The sequence below is a fragment of the Ogataea angusta genome (assembly GCF_019207475.1).
Source record: "Ogataea angusta isolate 61-244 chromosome Unknown 61-244_NODE_1_length_1302399_cov_90.877568, whole genome shotgun sequence".
Classification (NCBI taxonomy): Eukaryota; Fungi; Ascomycota; class Pichiomycetes; order Pichiales; family Pichiaceae; genus Ogataea; species Ogataea angusta.
In genome coordinates this window covers 593,138-606,467 of record NW_025065215.1, presented here as the reverse complement: position 1 = coordinate 606,467, position 13,330 = coordinate 593,138, and the positions used below count along the sequence as shown (strand labels likewise).

The following is a 13,330-nucleotide window of genomic DNA, read 5'->3' as shown; positions in this document are numbered from 1 at the left end:
TGGAATTTTTTTACTTCTCCTAAATCAAGTGTAAGTGTTGTTGACTTGAGAATGCAAGTGATTTTCAAAGATTTCAAGAAGGAGAAGATCCCGTTGGAGGTGGAGCTGAGCGACTCGGTGCTGTCTGCCAAGGAGAAGCTGGCGTCCTTGAAAGAGTGCGAAGCGTCACAGGTGAAGTTTGTGTACTCGGGCAAAGTGCTCCAGGACGACAAGACGTTTGAGAACTTCAAGATCAAGGAGAACGACCAGGTGATATTCATGATCTCGAAACCTAAGAAGACTGCTGCGGCGCCAGAGCCTGCTGCAAAAGAGCAGGCCAGCCCTGCTGGAGCAGCAGCTCCGGTGGCGGAACCTGCCCAGCCAGCGCAAGAGGGCGCCTCCGCAACGCCCGCTGCGTTCGACGCCTCCACGTTTGCCTCCGGAAGCGTCAGGGAGACAGCAATCCAGAACATCACGGCAATGGGCTTCGAAAGACCTCAGGTGGAGCAGGCCCTCACGGCAGCTTTCAACAACCCAGATAGAGCAGTGGAATATCTACTTTCGGGCATTCCTCAGCGGACGGCCGAGCCACCGGCCGCGTCGCAGGGCGGAGAGCCACAAACAGAGGGCCAGCCCGCTGCAGAAGACGCCAATGCCAGCCCTAACCCAGACAACCTGTTCGAGGCAGCTGCCGCGGCAGGGTCACAGGGACAGGACACTGACCAGCAGCAGGAGGGCGACTTCATGGGCTCGTTGCGCGAGATTCTACAACAGCAGCCCGAGATGGCCGAAGCCGTGCTGCAACAGCTGGCGGCCTCGAACCCGCAACTGGCCGAGATCGTGCAGTCGAACCCAGAGGCCTTCATGAGATACATCACCGACGGAGACCAGAACGCCCTGGCCCAGGCTTTGGGGGTTCCTCCAGAATACATGGAGGGTGTCGAGGGAGAGGGCGAGCTGCCTGAAGGGGCTGCCAGAATTCAGATTACGCAGGAAGAAAACGAGGCCATCAACAGGCTTTGCGAGCTGGGCTTTGAAAGAGACCTTGTGATCCAGGTGTACTTTGCTTGCGACAAAAACGAGGAGATGACGGCCAATTTGCTTTTCAGCGACCACGCTGAATGATACATGTAATACGAAGTGGATATGTGGAATGCAGACAGATTGTATTATGCGAACTATAGTTCCAGTTGGTCGAACGTAGATATTTTGGCTGCAGGCGCAGACTCCACCGGAGCGTTGCCCGGTCTGACGACGATGTAGCTGTGCATGCCTGCCTCCAAAGCGGCGGCCACTTCTTTTGGGTTGTCGCTGAGGAACAGACACTTGGCGGGGCTCGAGTTAATTTTTTCCGCAATCTTGGAGTAGCTGGTGGCCTGGATTTTTGGGCCCGCGTTGGTGGTGTCAAAATACCCAGAAACCAGCTCGTTGAGGTCTTTTCCCGGCGCAGTTTCCGGCTCGTTGATGCTGCGCACATACTGCAGCAGCAGCTTCTGCGCCTGAACCGACCCGGACGAGTAGATGTACACTTTTTTGTCCTTTCGCGTGCTCCACGTGTACATGGCCCGTATAGCGTCCTCGTACAGTGGCGCTTTTATGGTTCCCTCGTGGTAGCCCTTGGCCCAGATGAGGCCCTGAAGCTCCTTGAGCACGGAGTCCTTCACGTCGTTGTCCACCAGAGTCTTGATGTAAGTGTACAGCGAGTCTCTGGTTGCGGTCTTATCCTGGGGAAATTTGCGCAGGATGGTCTTGATAGGGTCGGAGGGGTCTTCCAGCAGCGGATACGGGTACTGGTCTAGCAGGGCGGGCAGCTGGCGCAGAAAATACGGGAAAAGCACATCTTTGACAAACGAAATGGGGCAAATAGTGCCCTCTATGTCTAGAATAACGTTTGACACCATTGGGGAAAAATAATTTTTTTTTAATTTAATTATTCTAAAGGACAGGTTTTCATAACCATCGTTCAATCCGGGGAAGAATTTTGGCAAAGAACGACTTTTTAAAGGTACATGGACCCTCTACACGCGGCGGTGGTGGCAGAGGCAGCTGCGCGGGCCATCAAAAACTACGAGGACGGCGACGGGGTGTGGCCGGAAAACCCTGGCGCACAAGGGCGTCACAATGGCGAAGGCAGCGCACACAGCACCAAAGACGAGTCGCAGGAGAAGTTTGTGCTTGATCCGGCCCTACAGCTCGAGCTGGAGAAGTACGGCAAGCAGGAGGCGCACGACGCGCACGATCTCGAGCACAAGAAGCAGGACGGGCCGTTATATGTGACCGGCGTATGTACGCGGTGCAAGAAGGAGTTTGCACAGATGCCCGACAAACACTACCGGCTGTGTTCGCACTGTCGCGAGCTGCAACGGCAGCGGTCGCGCAGATGGCAGATGAGAACGAAGGAGAAGCAGGGCGTGTGCAGACGGTGCGGCGTGGAGATCCCGCCCGAGCACGCGCAGTTTGTTCTGTGCGAGAACTGTCGGATGTCGCTGCGTTCTAGAAAGGCGAGCCGAGCCGCGCTGGGCAAGTGTGTGCACTGCTCGGGGCCGAACGACTCGATCGACGCGAAGTTCAAAGTGTGCTCGCGGTGCCGGCAGAACGACAAGATCCGCCGCTCGAACCTGGAGAAAATCGGGGCGTGCAACAGGTGCGCCAAGCGGCTCAAGGAGTCCGACAGAGACCACAAGGTGTGCGAGAGGTGCCGCACGAAAAAGAAGCGCGGCCTCAGCGTCTCGTCGCCGCCGAATAAGCGCATCGCTCTGGCGGAGGAGCACCACAACGGGTCCAAGCATGGCGGCCAACAGGCGTCGGCAGAGGCCGTCGCGGCAGCAGTGCTCAACAGACAGCAATCTGGCCACGACCAGGACATTCTGCTGCCCGAGAACTTCCATAACCTGCCCCACATCCACCATTCGCAGCTGAACCAGCAGCTGAACCAGCAGCTGCACCAACAGTTGTCGCAGCTCGGGCAGGATCACTCGTCGTCCAACACGGACGACGAGGAGGTCGAGGGCTCGTCTCACGAAGAAGACGTCGGCGGATCGCTCACGATCCCGAACCCAGACCGGATCTGTCTCAAGTGCGGCAACCATATCCACATCGACGACCTCAGCTTCAACCCAGCGGCCAGCATCTGCTCGAAATGTCTCGAAAACGACGACGACCCAGAAACCACCGCCAACCTGTTCATGAACCCCGAGGGCGACGTCATCGGCAAGAATGCGTAGGTGAAGAGTTCCGGTGCACGGGTGTCGGCGATAGGCTATACGTGCTCGCCATGGAGACTGTCTACCGTTTCTCCGTATAGAAGGCGGGCGTTGCGCGGTCACACGCACGGCTAGCCGTCATATGTATAAGTACTAGCCAGGACACAGTAACCACGTATTTGTAATCCGGGTTGCGCGTGGCACGACCAAGCAGAACACAGATTCAAATTGATGACTCGCCACCAAATAAGTGTCTCGGGATTCGGTACAAGATGAAGAGGTCCAGCGCTACAGGCAGGACTAAAGGAAAACACAAGAAGCGGTATTTCTTAGAGCAAAAAGACGCCTGGGCTCACGATCCTTATCAGCGTTTTTTCGCGCAAAGATTAGGCGAGCCTCTGCCACCTGGCTGGCGAATTTCTGTGGATAACAAAAATACAAGATTCCGTCATGAATACCTGCCGCTCACGACCCAACGGTCCATGCGCCACACACCGGCTGCTCCACGAGCCAGCAACCAGAACATCTATACGACCCCGGAGAAGTCGCCGTTGTCCAGCGGGTCCCAACGGTCGGTACAGATGTCTGATAGCACGGCGAGCTCTAATTGTGCCTGCTATCCATCCCCGAACGACACGGCTATAGACACGGCCGACTTGCCAAAACCCATCCCTGTAAGCTCTCTTGTCATGCCCGAACGGCCGCTTGATCTCGCAGAGATCAATCAAGCCCACGTCAAGTACGTCGGCTATTCAGGCATCAATTTCGAATTACTGAACCACTCGAGAAACAGAAGGAAAGACTCCAAACTCAGGATAGACACCAGGGCAACAGACGGGTGAGATGAGCTCAGTTGGGCGTTCTGAAAATATTTGACGAAAACCGGATCTTTTTGCCGGCAAGACCGTTGTTATCGGGTGCAGCAGATTTGGACTTGGCCCGCATTTTTTTAGACTTGCTTTTTTTGGACTTTGCCAGTTTCTTGACTACTCCCTTCTTTAGGGCGTCTGCAACCGTTGTCTCCTCATATTCGTCGTCATCGTCATCGTCACCCTGATTGCTGCTGTCGATGGCAAGTGCGTCGTCTAGTTGCCGGATCATTTCCTCCATATTCAAGTTGCCTTTTGCAAAGTGTGGTTGCTGCTTTCCGTAAGGAGAGTCAAACAATTGCTGCTGGGTTGCAAACTGGAGGTGCAGCGTGGGCTTCTCTTTTGCAGCATTTTGAGCGTTCGATTGAGGCAGCGGCTCGTACGAAGGTGTAAAGATTTTGGAAGCCAAGGGCGCAATCAGTGAGTCTCCCAAGTGCTGCTGCATTGGCACCTTGGCCTCTGATTCCACATACTGCTTCCGCATATACGAGAATTGATGCCGCATTTTCTCGTACTCCTGCTCCAGAGTTGCCAGCTCCTTGCTGTCTGAGTCACGAGCCTTCTCCTCGTCTTTGAAGAAATCTCCCGTCGAGACCATCTTCGGCAGCTTCTTGCCGGAAATGGTACTCTCGCTGCGGTTGGCGTCAATCACACTCGTGCCGTTGATGATGACCCCGGAGTTTGGGTTCTTGGCGTCCCAGATCCAGTACGCATGGCTCGACGCGGACGGTGGCTCGCGCTCTCTCAGATGGATATTGTAGAGCGGGTTGGACGCCAGGCCGGGAATTCTCTCGATGCACGTGCCCAGATAGTGGTCTCTGGCAGGCAGGTAGTTGCCAAAGGGGCATTTGTCGATCAGACATCTGAGGATATGGGCTCTGGAAGCACACAGACAGCTAAAGTCCAGGTGGCTCTTGGCGCAGAGGTGCGCCTGGTCGTTCACACACGCCAGCGTGCATGCGGGAGGCATAGCCACGGCCGCGGCCGCCAACGCCATCAACGAAAGAACACTGGCGATATACATTGAAAGGTAAATAAGGGATTTATAACAAGGATTTTCTTATAGCGCTGAGAAAATGGGCCGAGTGCTTAGATAAGCTGATTTACCAAAATAAATCCAGCTTTTTTATAGTCTGGTCTCTTGCACTCACAAAGCGGCAAACAGGTCGCTGACGTCGCCATCCAATCACCATCCTGCAATACCAATCTCACCAAAAATAGAATACTCATCTTCCCTCGTTGATGACAAAACAAACCGCTCAAACGCTATTGGCTCGCCATGGAGATCATCACTACGCAAACATCAAGTACGGCTATGCGCTCCTGTTTATGTCTGCGCTGTACGTGGTGTTCCGGTACGCGGCGCTAAGTTATTACCACAAGTGCTGGAGTCGGTCAGGCAGATCCACCACCAAACAGGGCCTTGTCAACGTGCCACTAGCATACACCGTTTCCATTCTTAGCGTGGTACTGCTGATCCTGGAGTTCTTCAACCTGCACATTGAGGAGTTCTCGATCCATCTGAAGCGGTTTGGTCGGCTGGCATACGCCCTTACGCCGCTCGATCTGTTTCTGGCTTTGCGTCCCAGCCCGCTCAGCATCGACAACTATCTGGACACTTTGCGGTTGCACAAGTGGGTGTCGCGGGTTATTCTTGTGTTTGGGATATGCCACAGCGTGGGATTTCTGCTGCGATGGCTTGTTCTGGGCACTTTCTCGAAAACTTGGCGGCTGCTCAATTTCTACGGCTTTGTCATGTTTGTGCTGTTTGACGTGCTTCTTGGCGTGAACTGGCAGCGAATCCGGTCGATCAACTACACCTACTTCATTGCTTTCCATAACTTGGTGATGTACACATACCTAATCCTGACGCAGCTGCACGCCCGTCCCGGAGTGACGTTATTGTTTGTGCTCAACGTTGCCCTTGTGTTGTACCAGCACGGCTACAGACTGTTCACGACCAAGAGCGTCACTGTTGACAAGATTTCAGAAAAAAGCGGCTCTGCATTGCAAGTTGTCAAACTGCCACGAGCACTGCTTCCTGCGCAATTTCTGCCAGGGTGCCATCTACGAATAACTCCGTATGCAGTCTATAACCCATGTTTCTGGCTGCTTCCCTCGCATCCCTATACTGTGGCGTCAATCCAGGAAGAGCGTTCGCAGTACGTCTCTCTGGTTGTGAAGAAAAACCGCTTTGCATTGGAGCCGTACAGGCGGTACTCGTTGCAGCCGTTCTTCAAATCTTCCCTATCGCTAAATTTCTTTCAGACCGCGGAAAGCGTCACCATCGTATCTGGAGGCTCTGGAATCTCGCTCGGGTTGCCGCTTTTCAATTATTTCAAACGCAAAATACAGCATGAAAAAAAGGATATCAAGCTGCTATGCGTCTGGCTTACGCCAAACGTGGGAGATTTATTTATTCTGGAGCAACTAGAGGCAGCGGGACTGGAAGTGTACGTGACGCGTTCTAGCCACGAGGAGGAAGCGATAGAGATCTCCGAGGGCCTAGAGGCGTTCGAGCTACAGTCGCTGGACGACGACTTCCAGACATACGAGGAGTCGAGTCAGGTGACACAAAGTACCGAAATTACCGACGAATTTGCCACTGTGGTAAAACACGGACGCCGGCCAAGCCTTGAAAAAATTATTGCGAAAAATGTGAACCGCACCATTGATTACGCAAATAAATGGATAGTGTCCTGCGGCCCCACCCAGCTCAATAAAGATTGTCAACACTTGGCGGAGAAGCTCAAGTGCCAATTTTTTGGAGAAGAATACGCCATGTGATTCACACCGTAGTGCAGCTGAGGCAGGAAATAACAGCTGAGACAGACATGCGCATGGATCGATAGTCATCGTGGCTCACTAGAGCAGACGTCTAAGGCAAAGAAAGCGCTGCATCTGTAATTATGTGACGAGAGCGGAATTGAAAACAATAGAATTGGGTCTCGTATAACCTGTAACGTCGCCAGTGGATGCCTAATAGGTTTAATTGCAGGTTGGATGCTTTAAATTTATATGACGAAATAGCCAGCGTAATGGGTTGTACGTATCAGATGTCTTATTGTGACGAAACTAAGATGGAAGAAGCTTTTACATGAGTTTACGCTCTGTGACACATGGGGTTGTCAGCATGCTGCCGTGGAAGTTTTTTCCAATTCGGATTTTATGCACGGGCGATGATATAAATCATAACCCGAGGGCTTCTTTTGCAGCGTGCATGGAGTCCATGCTGGGCAGGATAAAATTATTTCGCGCTATTTTAGGTAAAGAGCTCAGATGCTCTGGATGCCACATGGGCCACTACTGAGCCAATATTGACAGAAACTACGCAGAGCAAGCAGAGCAAGCAGAGCAAGCCTATGCACCAAGTGTCTTTTCAATCCAGTCGGCACCATTACCGGTAACTTCTTTCATAGCCGCCACCAGGACAAACATAACATCCTCCGTTCTTATGCCGCATGGAAGCCTGCTGCACCAAAGCCCCACGATTTGCAAAATTACTGGTTATGGACTTATCGATACACGTAATCATCGATGATGAGTTTCGAAAAGTTCTGGCTGAAAACTTATGGCCTGATGTCACTAAAGGCGAGGCGTGGAAGCTGACGACATTCGGTGACGCTTAGAGAGAACGTCGTTGGAGTCCGAGCGAAGGGTGGGGACAAGAGGCACGGCGCCGACTCAAGGCTTGCCCTCATTAGTAGCTCACAAACAACAAATATGACATTATATTCCACTCCGTGCAGCCAAGCCATGTGTTTCTAGAGATGCCAAATTAAACCGAAGTTCCGGCCCCAAACAAAGTACCGTGGAATTGCCGAGAATTTGACAGGTTCTAGGGTAATTAGTGGTTAAAGCTGCGCCACTTGTCGTGGCGCGCACATTTATCAACAGTGATGTAATAGCCCACAGGTGACAATTTTTAGTATGCCTGGAAACATGCCCACATAACCCGATCATCCCTCTCTACTCGGCATATTTGAGCCTCGCACAAAAAATTCCGCGCTGCTTAATAGTGTTTGCATAGTGTCCGCATACATGTGCAGATGCGAGGGGTTCTAAATTACGTTTACGTCGTGTAGTAAACGTCATGTCAAGATTAATCTTATATAAGGCCACAGTCTCCTCATCCTTTTCTCATCTAAAATGTATTCCTCAGAACAGAGCAAATGGGTGGCATTCCAATTCAAGGACCCCTTCGCAGCAGACAAGTTTCTTGTCTGCCATGTCGGAAGGGGAGTCTGCTGCCGTCCTAATTGTGACCTCGGCTTCTCTAGCTCCAATAAGTCGGATATCACCTTTGTCGACACTTTGGATCAAGCCACGGCCACCGGCTACCGCCCTTGCAGACACTGCTTCCCAGACAGACAGCCCAACCCGGAAGACTTGCACGACACGTTTGTTTCCATCGATCTTGATCTCTTGGTAAAGACTGTTGAGTACGTCAACGAGTCCATTGGCTTCATCAAGCCGTTGATGGACGAGGAGGACGACAAGAACAGCTCTTTGAAAGAGTCGTTGTGGAAAAGCAACAACACGTCGCTGAAAAAACGCCTCTCGGGCGGCCCCGTTGACGATAACGACGAGGTCCCACTTACCCGCAACAAGTTTGACCATCTCAAGCTTATAGACCTGGCCTGTCGCCACATTGCGCTTGCCGCGCTGTCGACCAGCCACAGCGCCTCCATGGTGAGCGACTCGCTCTCCAAAAGCCCCTCGCCTCCGGACTCTCGCCGGGCCAGCCAGGCCGGCCAGGGCCGCAAAAAAAGACGCAGGGGCGGAGTGCTGGGATTCAAGGAGCTGGCATCCAAGTCGAACCTGAGCCCATGGCATTTCCACCGTGTGTTCAAGTCCGTCACAGGACAGACCCCGAAGGCCTACGGAGACAAGTGCTGGGAATTCATTAATAAACAGGAGCGCAAACACCCGGTTGTTCACAGGAGAAAGGATTCCATAGTCATCGACACGCGAATTGCCAATCCGACGCTCTCTGGCGACGACGACGACAAGTCTGCCAGGGGCAGCACGCCAGAGGCCGACAGGGAGTCTGTGCAGCAGGCCCCAACTGCCGAGCCTACCGAACCAATGGGGCTGATGGAGGCCGTCGAGCATGCGCCGCCGCTTGCTCCGCTGGCGCCTGCAGTGGAGCCGGAGCAGCTGTTCAAGCCGGACATGTCGCTGAACGCGCCTGCAGACCTAAACTCGCCGCTCGAGGCCACCACGCCGCTGTTTTACGACCCCTGCCAAATCACCGTGCCGCCTTCCGCCACCGTGTCGCCGATCATGCCTTCCACCGCCGACTCGTCGGCCACGTCGTTCCAATGGTTCGACGAGATCGAGGACCTGTTCCCGCCAAAGGCCTCAGACCTCAACTTTGAGCTCGAGTCGTACCAGTACACGCCGTCGATGGCTTACATCACCAACCAGCAGGCACAGCTGCAGAAGCAGCGGCAGATGGAGGAGACCGAGCTCGCGGACGACTGGCTGGCCGGGTTCAAGGACGATCATCAGGACTTTATGGTTAGAGACGAATTAACGAACTACATCGGATAAAATTGGGAATCGCTTACGTATGAGGCTATATTATAAATAATAAGAGTATGTGATACTTCGAAGACTCAGAGGTCGATTTCGCCCACCATCTCGTCTACGCTGCTGAGGTCGGCGTCGCTCGAGTCCGTCTCGTCCTCCTGCTGGTCCGCGCCGCCGTTGCGGATTGTGGCTGGGTCCGCGTAATTTTTGACATACATTTTAACCTTCTCCACATACAAATTCTTATCTCTCATGTAGAGCGAGCTCGCGTCCCCGTTGAGCGGGTCTGCGGCGTTTGGGTAGTTGAGCAGCTGCGGCAGAAACGTCTCGAAGATGTTGAAGATGTCAAACATGGGGGACCACGTCTGGTTGATCACGTCCAGACATACCGAGCCACTAGACTCGTCTATGTTGGGGTGGAAGATCTTGTTCTGGAACCCGATCGACGGCGACTTGTACGGGTACTGGTCCGGCAGCTCCACGTGGATCCGCCACAGCCCGCCCTCGTACGGCGAGTCCTTGGGGCCTTCGAAATTCACATAGAACTCCTGCATGTTGTCGTCCACCAGACTCACCTCGTAGTCGCTCATCAGTCTGCCGGTTAGTACGCCGTGCCAGGCACACACTTACAGTTTCATCACGTCGCTCTCGATCCGCCGTTTGGGAGAACTTGCCGTTAGTACGCTGGAAGTACCGGACTTACCTCATAGTTGCTAGATAAGAAAAGGGGCAAACTTTTTTTACAGCACACATTCCGTTATTTTATTTCACTCTATAGTACACGCTGCTTGCAAAAGAGCCCTGTTCCTCTGCGTCATCCATTCCCGCATTCAAGTCCTCGTTCTCCTTCACCTCGTAGATCACCTTGTTGTACTTCTCACAGTACTCGTTGAAGATGGCGTTGTTCTGCTCGCGCAGCGACCCGTCGGAGGGGTTCAGGAACTCTTTCTCGAGCCGCCCAATGACCGCGTCCAGCTCCGCCAGCTCGTCGTCCACGCTGTCCCGTGTCTCCATCTCGCTGTCCGCCTGCTCCAGCCGCCTCTTCCACTCCTCCAAGTACGCCAGACTGTCCTGCCCCATCACGTCGCCGATGGTAACGTGTCCCACGTCCGCCGTCTCGGCGCCCAACGCTTTTAGCAGGAGCTCATTTTGCACCACGTATCTTGCCGCAAGATCCGCCTTGAGCGTGAGACTGGACATTTAAATAAATAAATTAAAAAATAATTATTTTTCTTCCATGCTTCCTATAGACCTCATATCCCTTCCGTACCAAATAGTGCTCACTGACAACAGACTATTGGACGGCATTCTCATGGCGATTGACGACCAGCGCAATCTGCTGCTTTCAGACGTGTACGAGCACTCGGGCTCGCAAACAAGACACCTGGGCCTCGTGTCGGTGCCCAAGAACACCATCAAATGTGTGCTGGTGGACAGAAAAGAGTACGCAAAGGCCCAGCGCTACAGAGAGCGCCAGTCATGAATAGGGATAGTTTGCTATAGCAAATACTAGCGATTACTCCTCGCTGCTCTCGCCATCGACGCTCGGTGCCACACTGGCCCCACGCAGAGTCACGTCCTCGTCGTAGCCGCTCTTGTTCAGCGTCCAGCTCAAATAGTCTGCGTCGTTGCTCTCCTGCAAAGTGCCCAAGTCGCCGGGAGTCATGCTGCCGTTCACATACCGGTCGCGGGGCGATCCAGGAACGCTCAATGGCCGCGAGATCTTGATTCCGGCGCTGTCGAACGGATTCGACGAGTGCTTGAACTGCTCAGGATACGCTCTTCTGAGCGCCAGCGCACGAGCCTTGACGTACTCCAGACCCATCCGTTTCCAGTCCAGCAGGTCGCTCAGACGCTCGACACGGTTTCTCTGGTTGATCCGCTGTCTTCTCGATTTTTGCGTGAAGTCAAACATCTGCTGACACAGCTGGTTGATGCTTTCGTCCACGCCTTTCATCCGACGGTCGACAACGTATATTCCATAGTCTTCCGAGTTCTCGATCAGGTCCTCCATATAGCACCCGAATCCAGAAAGATTGGTAGTGATGGACGGGATCCCCATCACCGTGCACTCGGCAGGGGTATATCCCCAGGGCTCGTAGTAGGACGGGAACACGCCCAAATGGCAGCCTCTGACGAACTCGTCGTAGTCCAAAGGAAGAACAGGGTTGCTGGAGTTGAGGAATTCGGGGTGGAAGATGATTTTCACGCGGTCCTCGCTGGTGTTGAACAGGTGACACTGGCGGATCTGATTGAGGATCGGGTCGTTTGCGTCGTCCACCATGTTGTGGGTCACAATCGGAGGCAGCGAGTCTCTTTTCAGGGCAAACATGCGTCTTTTCAGGTTGACTCTGTCTGCCGGCTTGAGAAGATCGTCCAACGAGGGCAGCTCGATCTGCGTCGAGTTCTGCATGCTGATTGGCTGCTGACAGAACTCGAAGAGCCGCTTGCCCATGAGATTCTGGACGTCCTTGATGGTGGACTCCAGCTGCCTAATCACGGCCTGGCCACGCAGCGTGTCCACCGTGTACGACTTGGTGGCTGCCGGCATGATGATGAAGGCGACCACGTTCATCTCGGAGTTGATCGACTTGAGCCGGTGGTTGAGTCTGGCGAGCGCCTCGATGAAGAAGTCCACACCTTTGTTTCTATACTCGTATCTTCCTGCAATGAAGAAATAGAGAGTGTTCTCGAGCTTGAAGCTGAGCTGTCCGTAGAAGTGGCCGCGGACAAACTCGTTGATCTTTTCCTTTTTCTCGGCATGGAGGTTTTGGAACTCGTGCACGGCCTGGAACTTGACCACGTTCAGCCCGTTGGGCAGGACGCCGTCCGGCTTCCGTTTCAATAAATGTTCACTTTCGTATGCAGTAATGTGGGACACCGTGGTGAAGACGTCGGCCGAGTGTGCTGCGGCACGCTCGATGCAGTAGCGGTGGTAGATGCCTCTTTTGCCCGCCTCGTAGTCCACGTCGAACTTGTCGAGGTTGTTGTAAAAATCAACACTGCCCGCACACAAATATCTGCCCAACAAGGTAGCGTGGGTGGTGAAGATGGTGCAGCAGTCGATCTTGCGCTGGCGACACAGCGGGATCGCAACGCCCGCCAGCCACTCGTGCGCGTGCAGAATGATCGCACGCTCCGTCTCGTGGCAGCACAGCTCGCCAATGAACCACGCCGTCAGGTAACCGAGCATGACTGCATCGTTCGTTTCGACGTCGCTTTCGGGCGACGGGATGCCTGCCAGGCTCCACAGATCTGCCTTCCACTCGTTCAGGTACGGGAACGCCGACCCAATGTCGAAAAGAATCACCCGGGGCGCTCCCTCAATCAGCCAACGGCCGTACAGGTAGCGGATTCCCCTCGACTGCATGGAGTCCAGCGTGGCCTTGAGGGCCGCGTTGTGCACCGGCAGCTCCTCCACCTCCACGGACGCACTGCGGTGGTTCAGAGGGCCAATCAAGGTGTACCGTTCGCGGTATTCGGCAACAGTGACCGGGGCTTTGGACTTGAGCACAGAGTAGATCCCACCCACCCTGTTGGCGACCTCGGTCGCCACTTCAAACAACAAATGCTTCTCAACTTTCCGTGACATATGTGACAACTCTAATCAATAGTAATACACAAGAGTTTCGAGGGTTTCAGTTTATCTTCCCACCGTCCAATTTAATTACTGAAGTGATAATTTATCGGTACCTCCTTATGTTTTACCCTCTCTCCCCACATTGTTGGGGCACAGAACAATAG

General features: G+C 53.7%; 11 protein-coding genes across 11 annotated transcripts; 6 read left to right on the top strand and 5 right to left on the bottom strand.

The window, feature by feature from the left end:
• Window positions 1–51: 51 nt before the first annotated feature.
• On the top strand, window positions 52–1,104 carry KL928_000378 (uncharacterized protein; the record flags this gene model as incomplete). The annotated part of the gene is made up of 1 exon (XM_043204404.1): window positions 52–1,104. One exon carries the CDS (start codon window positions 52–54, stop codon window positions 1,102–1,104), a length of 1,053 nt encoding a protein of 350 aa, XP_043062273.1.
• Window positions 1,105–1,157: 53 nt separating this feature from the next.
• Window positions 1,158–1,880, bottom strand: KL928_000377 (uncharacterized protein; the record flags this gene model as incomplete). Its single annotated transcript, XM_043204393.1, has 1 exon — window positions 1,158–1,880. One exon carries the CDS (start codon window positions 1,878–1,880, stop codon window positions 1,158–1,160), a length of 723 nt encoding a protein of 240 aa, XP_043062272.1.
• Window positions 1,881–1,988: 108 nt separating this feature from the next.
• On the top strand, window positions 1,989–3,203 carry KL928_000376 (uncharacterized protein; the record flags this gene model as incomplete). Its single annotated transcript, XM_043204382.1, has 2 exons — window positions 1,989–2,261; window positions 2,574–3,203. 2 exons carry the CDS (start codon window positions 1,989–1,991, stop codon window positions 3,201–3,203), a joined length of 903 nt encoding a protein of 300 aa, XP_043062271.1.
• A 251-nt stretch (window positions 3,204–3,454) lies between these two features.
• Window positions 3,455–4,024, top strand: KL928_000375 (uncharacterized protein; the record flags this gene model as incomplete). Its single annotated transcript, XM_043204371.1, has 1 exon — window positions 3,455–4,024. The coding sequence occupies one exon, from the start codon at window positions 3,455–3,457 to the stop codon at window positions 4,022–4,024; it is 570 nt and encodes a 189-aa protein (XP_043062270.1).
• A 7-nt stretch (window positions 4,025–4,031) lies between these two features.
• On the bottom strand, window positions 4,032–5,075 carry KL928_000374 (uncharacterized protein; the record flags this gene model as incomplete). Its single annotated transcript, XM_043204360.1, has 1 exon — window positions 4,032–5,075. One exon carries the CDS (start codon window positions 5,073–5,075, stop codon window positions 4,032–4,034), a length of 1,044 nt encoding a protein of 347 aa, XP_043062269.1.
• A 218-nt stretch (window positions 5,076–5,293) lies between these two features.
• KL928_000373 (uncharacterized protein) lies at window positions 5,294–6,838 on the top strand (the record flags this gene model as incomplete). The annotated part of the gene is made up of 1 exon (XM_043204349.1): window positions 5,294–6,838. The coding sequence occupies one exon, from the start codon at window positions 5,294–5,296 to the stop codon at window positions 6,836–6,838; it is 1,545 nt and encodes a 514-aa protein (XP_043062268.1).
• A 610-nt stretch (window positions 6,839–7,448) lies between these two features.
• KL928_000372 (uncharacterized protein) lies at window positions 7,449–8,146 on the bottom strand (the record flags this gene model as incomplete). The annotated part of the gene is made up of 2 exons (XM_043204338.1): window positions 7,449–7,619; window positions 8,093–8,146. 2 exons carry the CDS (start codon window positions 8,144–8,146, stop codon window positions 7,449–7,451), a joined length of 225 nt encoding a protein of 74 aa, XP_043062267.1.
• Window positions 8,147–8,200: 54 nt separating this feature from the next.
• On the top strand, window positions 8,201–9,607 carry KL928_000371 (uncharacterized protein; the record flags this gene model as incomplete). The annotated part of the gene is made up of 1 exon (XM_043204327.1): window positions 8,201–9,607. One exon carries the CDS (start codon window positions 8,201–8,203, stop codon window positions 9,605–9,607), a length of 1,407 nt encoding a protein of 468 aa, XP_043062266.1.
• A 65-nt stretch (window positions 9,608–9,672) lies between these two features.
• KL928_000370 (uncharacterized protein) lies at window positions 9,673–10,786 on the bottom strand (the record flags this gene model as incomplete). The annotated part of the gene is made up of 2 exons (XM_043204316.1): window positions 9,673–10,180; window positions 10,368–10,786. The coding sequence occupies 2 exons, from the start codon at window positions 10,784–10,786 to the stop codon at window positions 9,673–9,675; spliced, it is 927 nt and encodes a 308-aa protein (XP_043062265.1).
• A 37-nt stretch (window positions 10,787–10,823) lies between these two features.
• On the top strand, window positions 10,824–11,069 carry KL928_000369 (uncharacterized protein; the record flags this gene model as incomplete). Its single annotated transcript, XM_043204304.1, has 1 exon — window positions 10,824–11,069. One exon carries the CDS (start codon window positions 10,824–10,826, stop codon window positions 11,067–11,069), a length of 246 nt encoding a protein of 81 aa, XP_043062264.1.
• Window positions 11,070–11,102: 33 nt separating this feature from the next.
• On the bottom strand, window positions 11,103–13,178 carry KL928_000368 (uncharacterized protein; the record flags this gene model as incomplete). The annotated part of the gene is made up of 1 exon (XM_043204293.1): window positions 11,103–13,178. The coding sequence occupies one exon, from the start codon at window positions 13,176–13,178 to the stop codon at window positions 11,103–11,105; it is 2,076 nt and encodes a 691-aa protein (XP_043062263.1).
• Window positions 13,179–13,330: the final 152 nt, after the last annotated feature.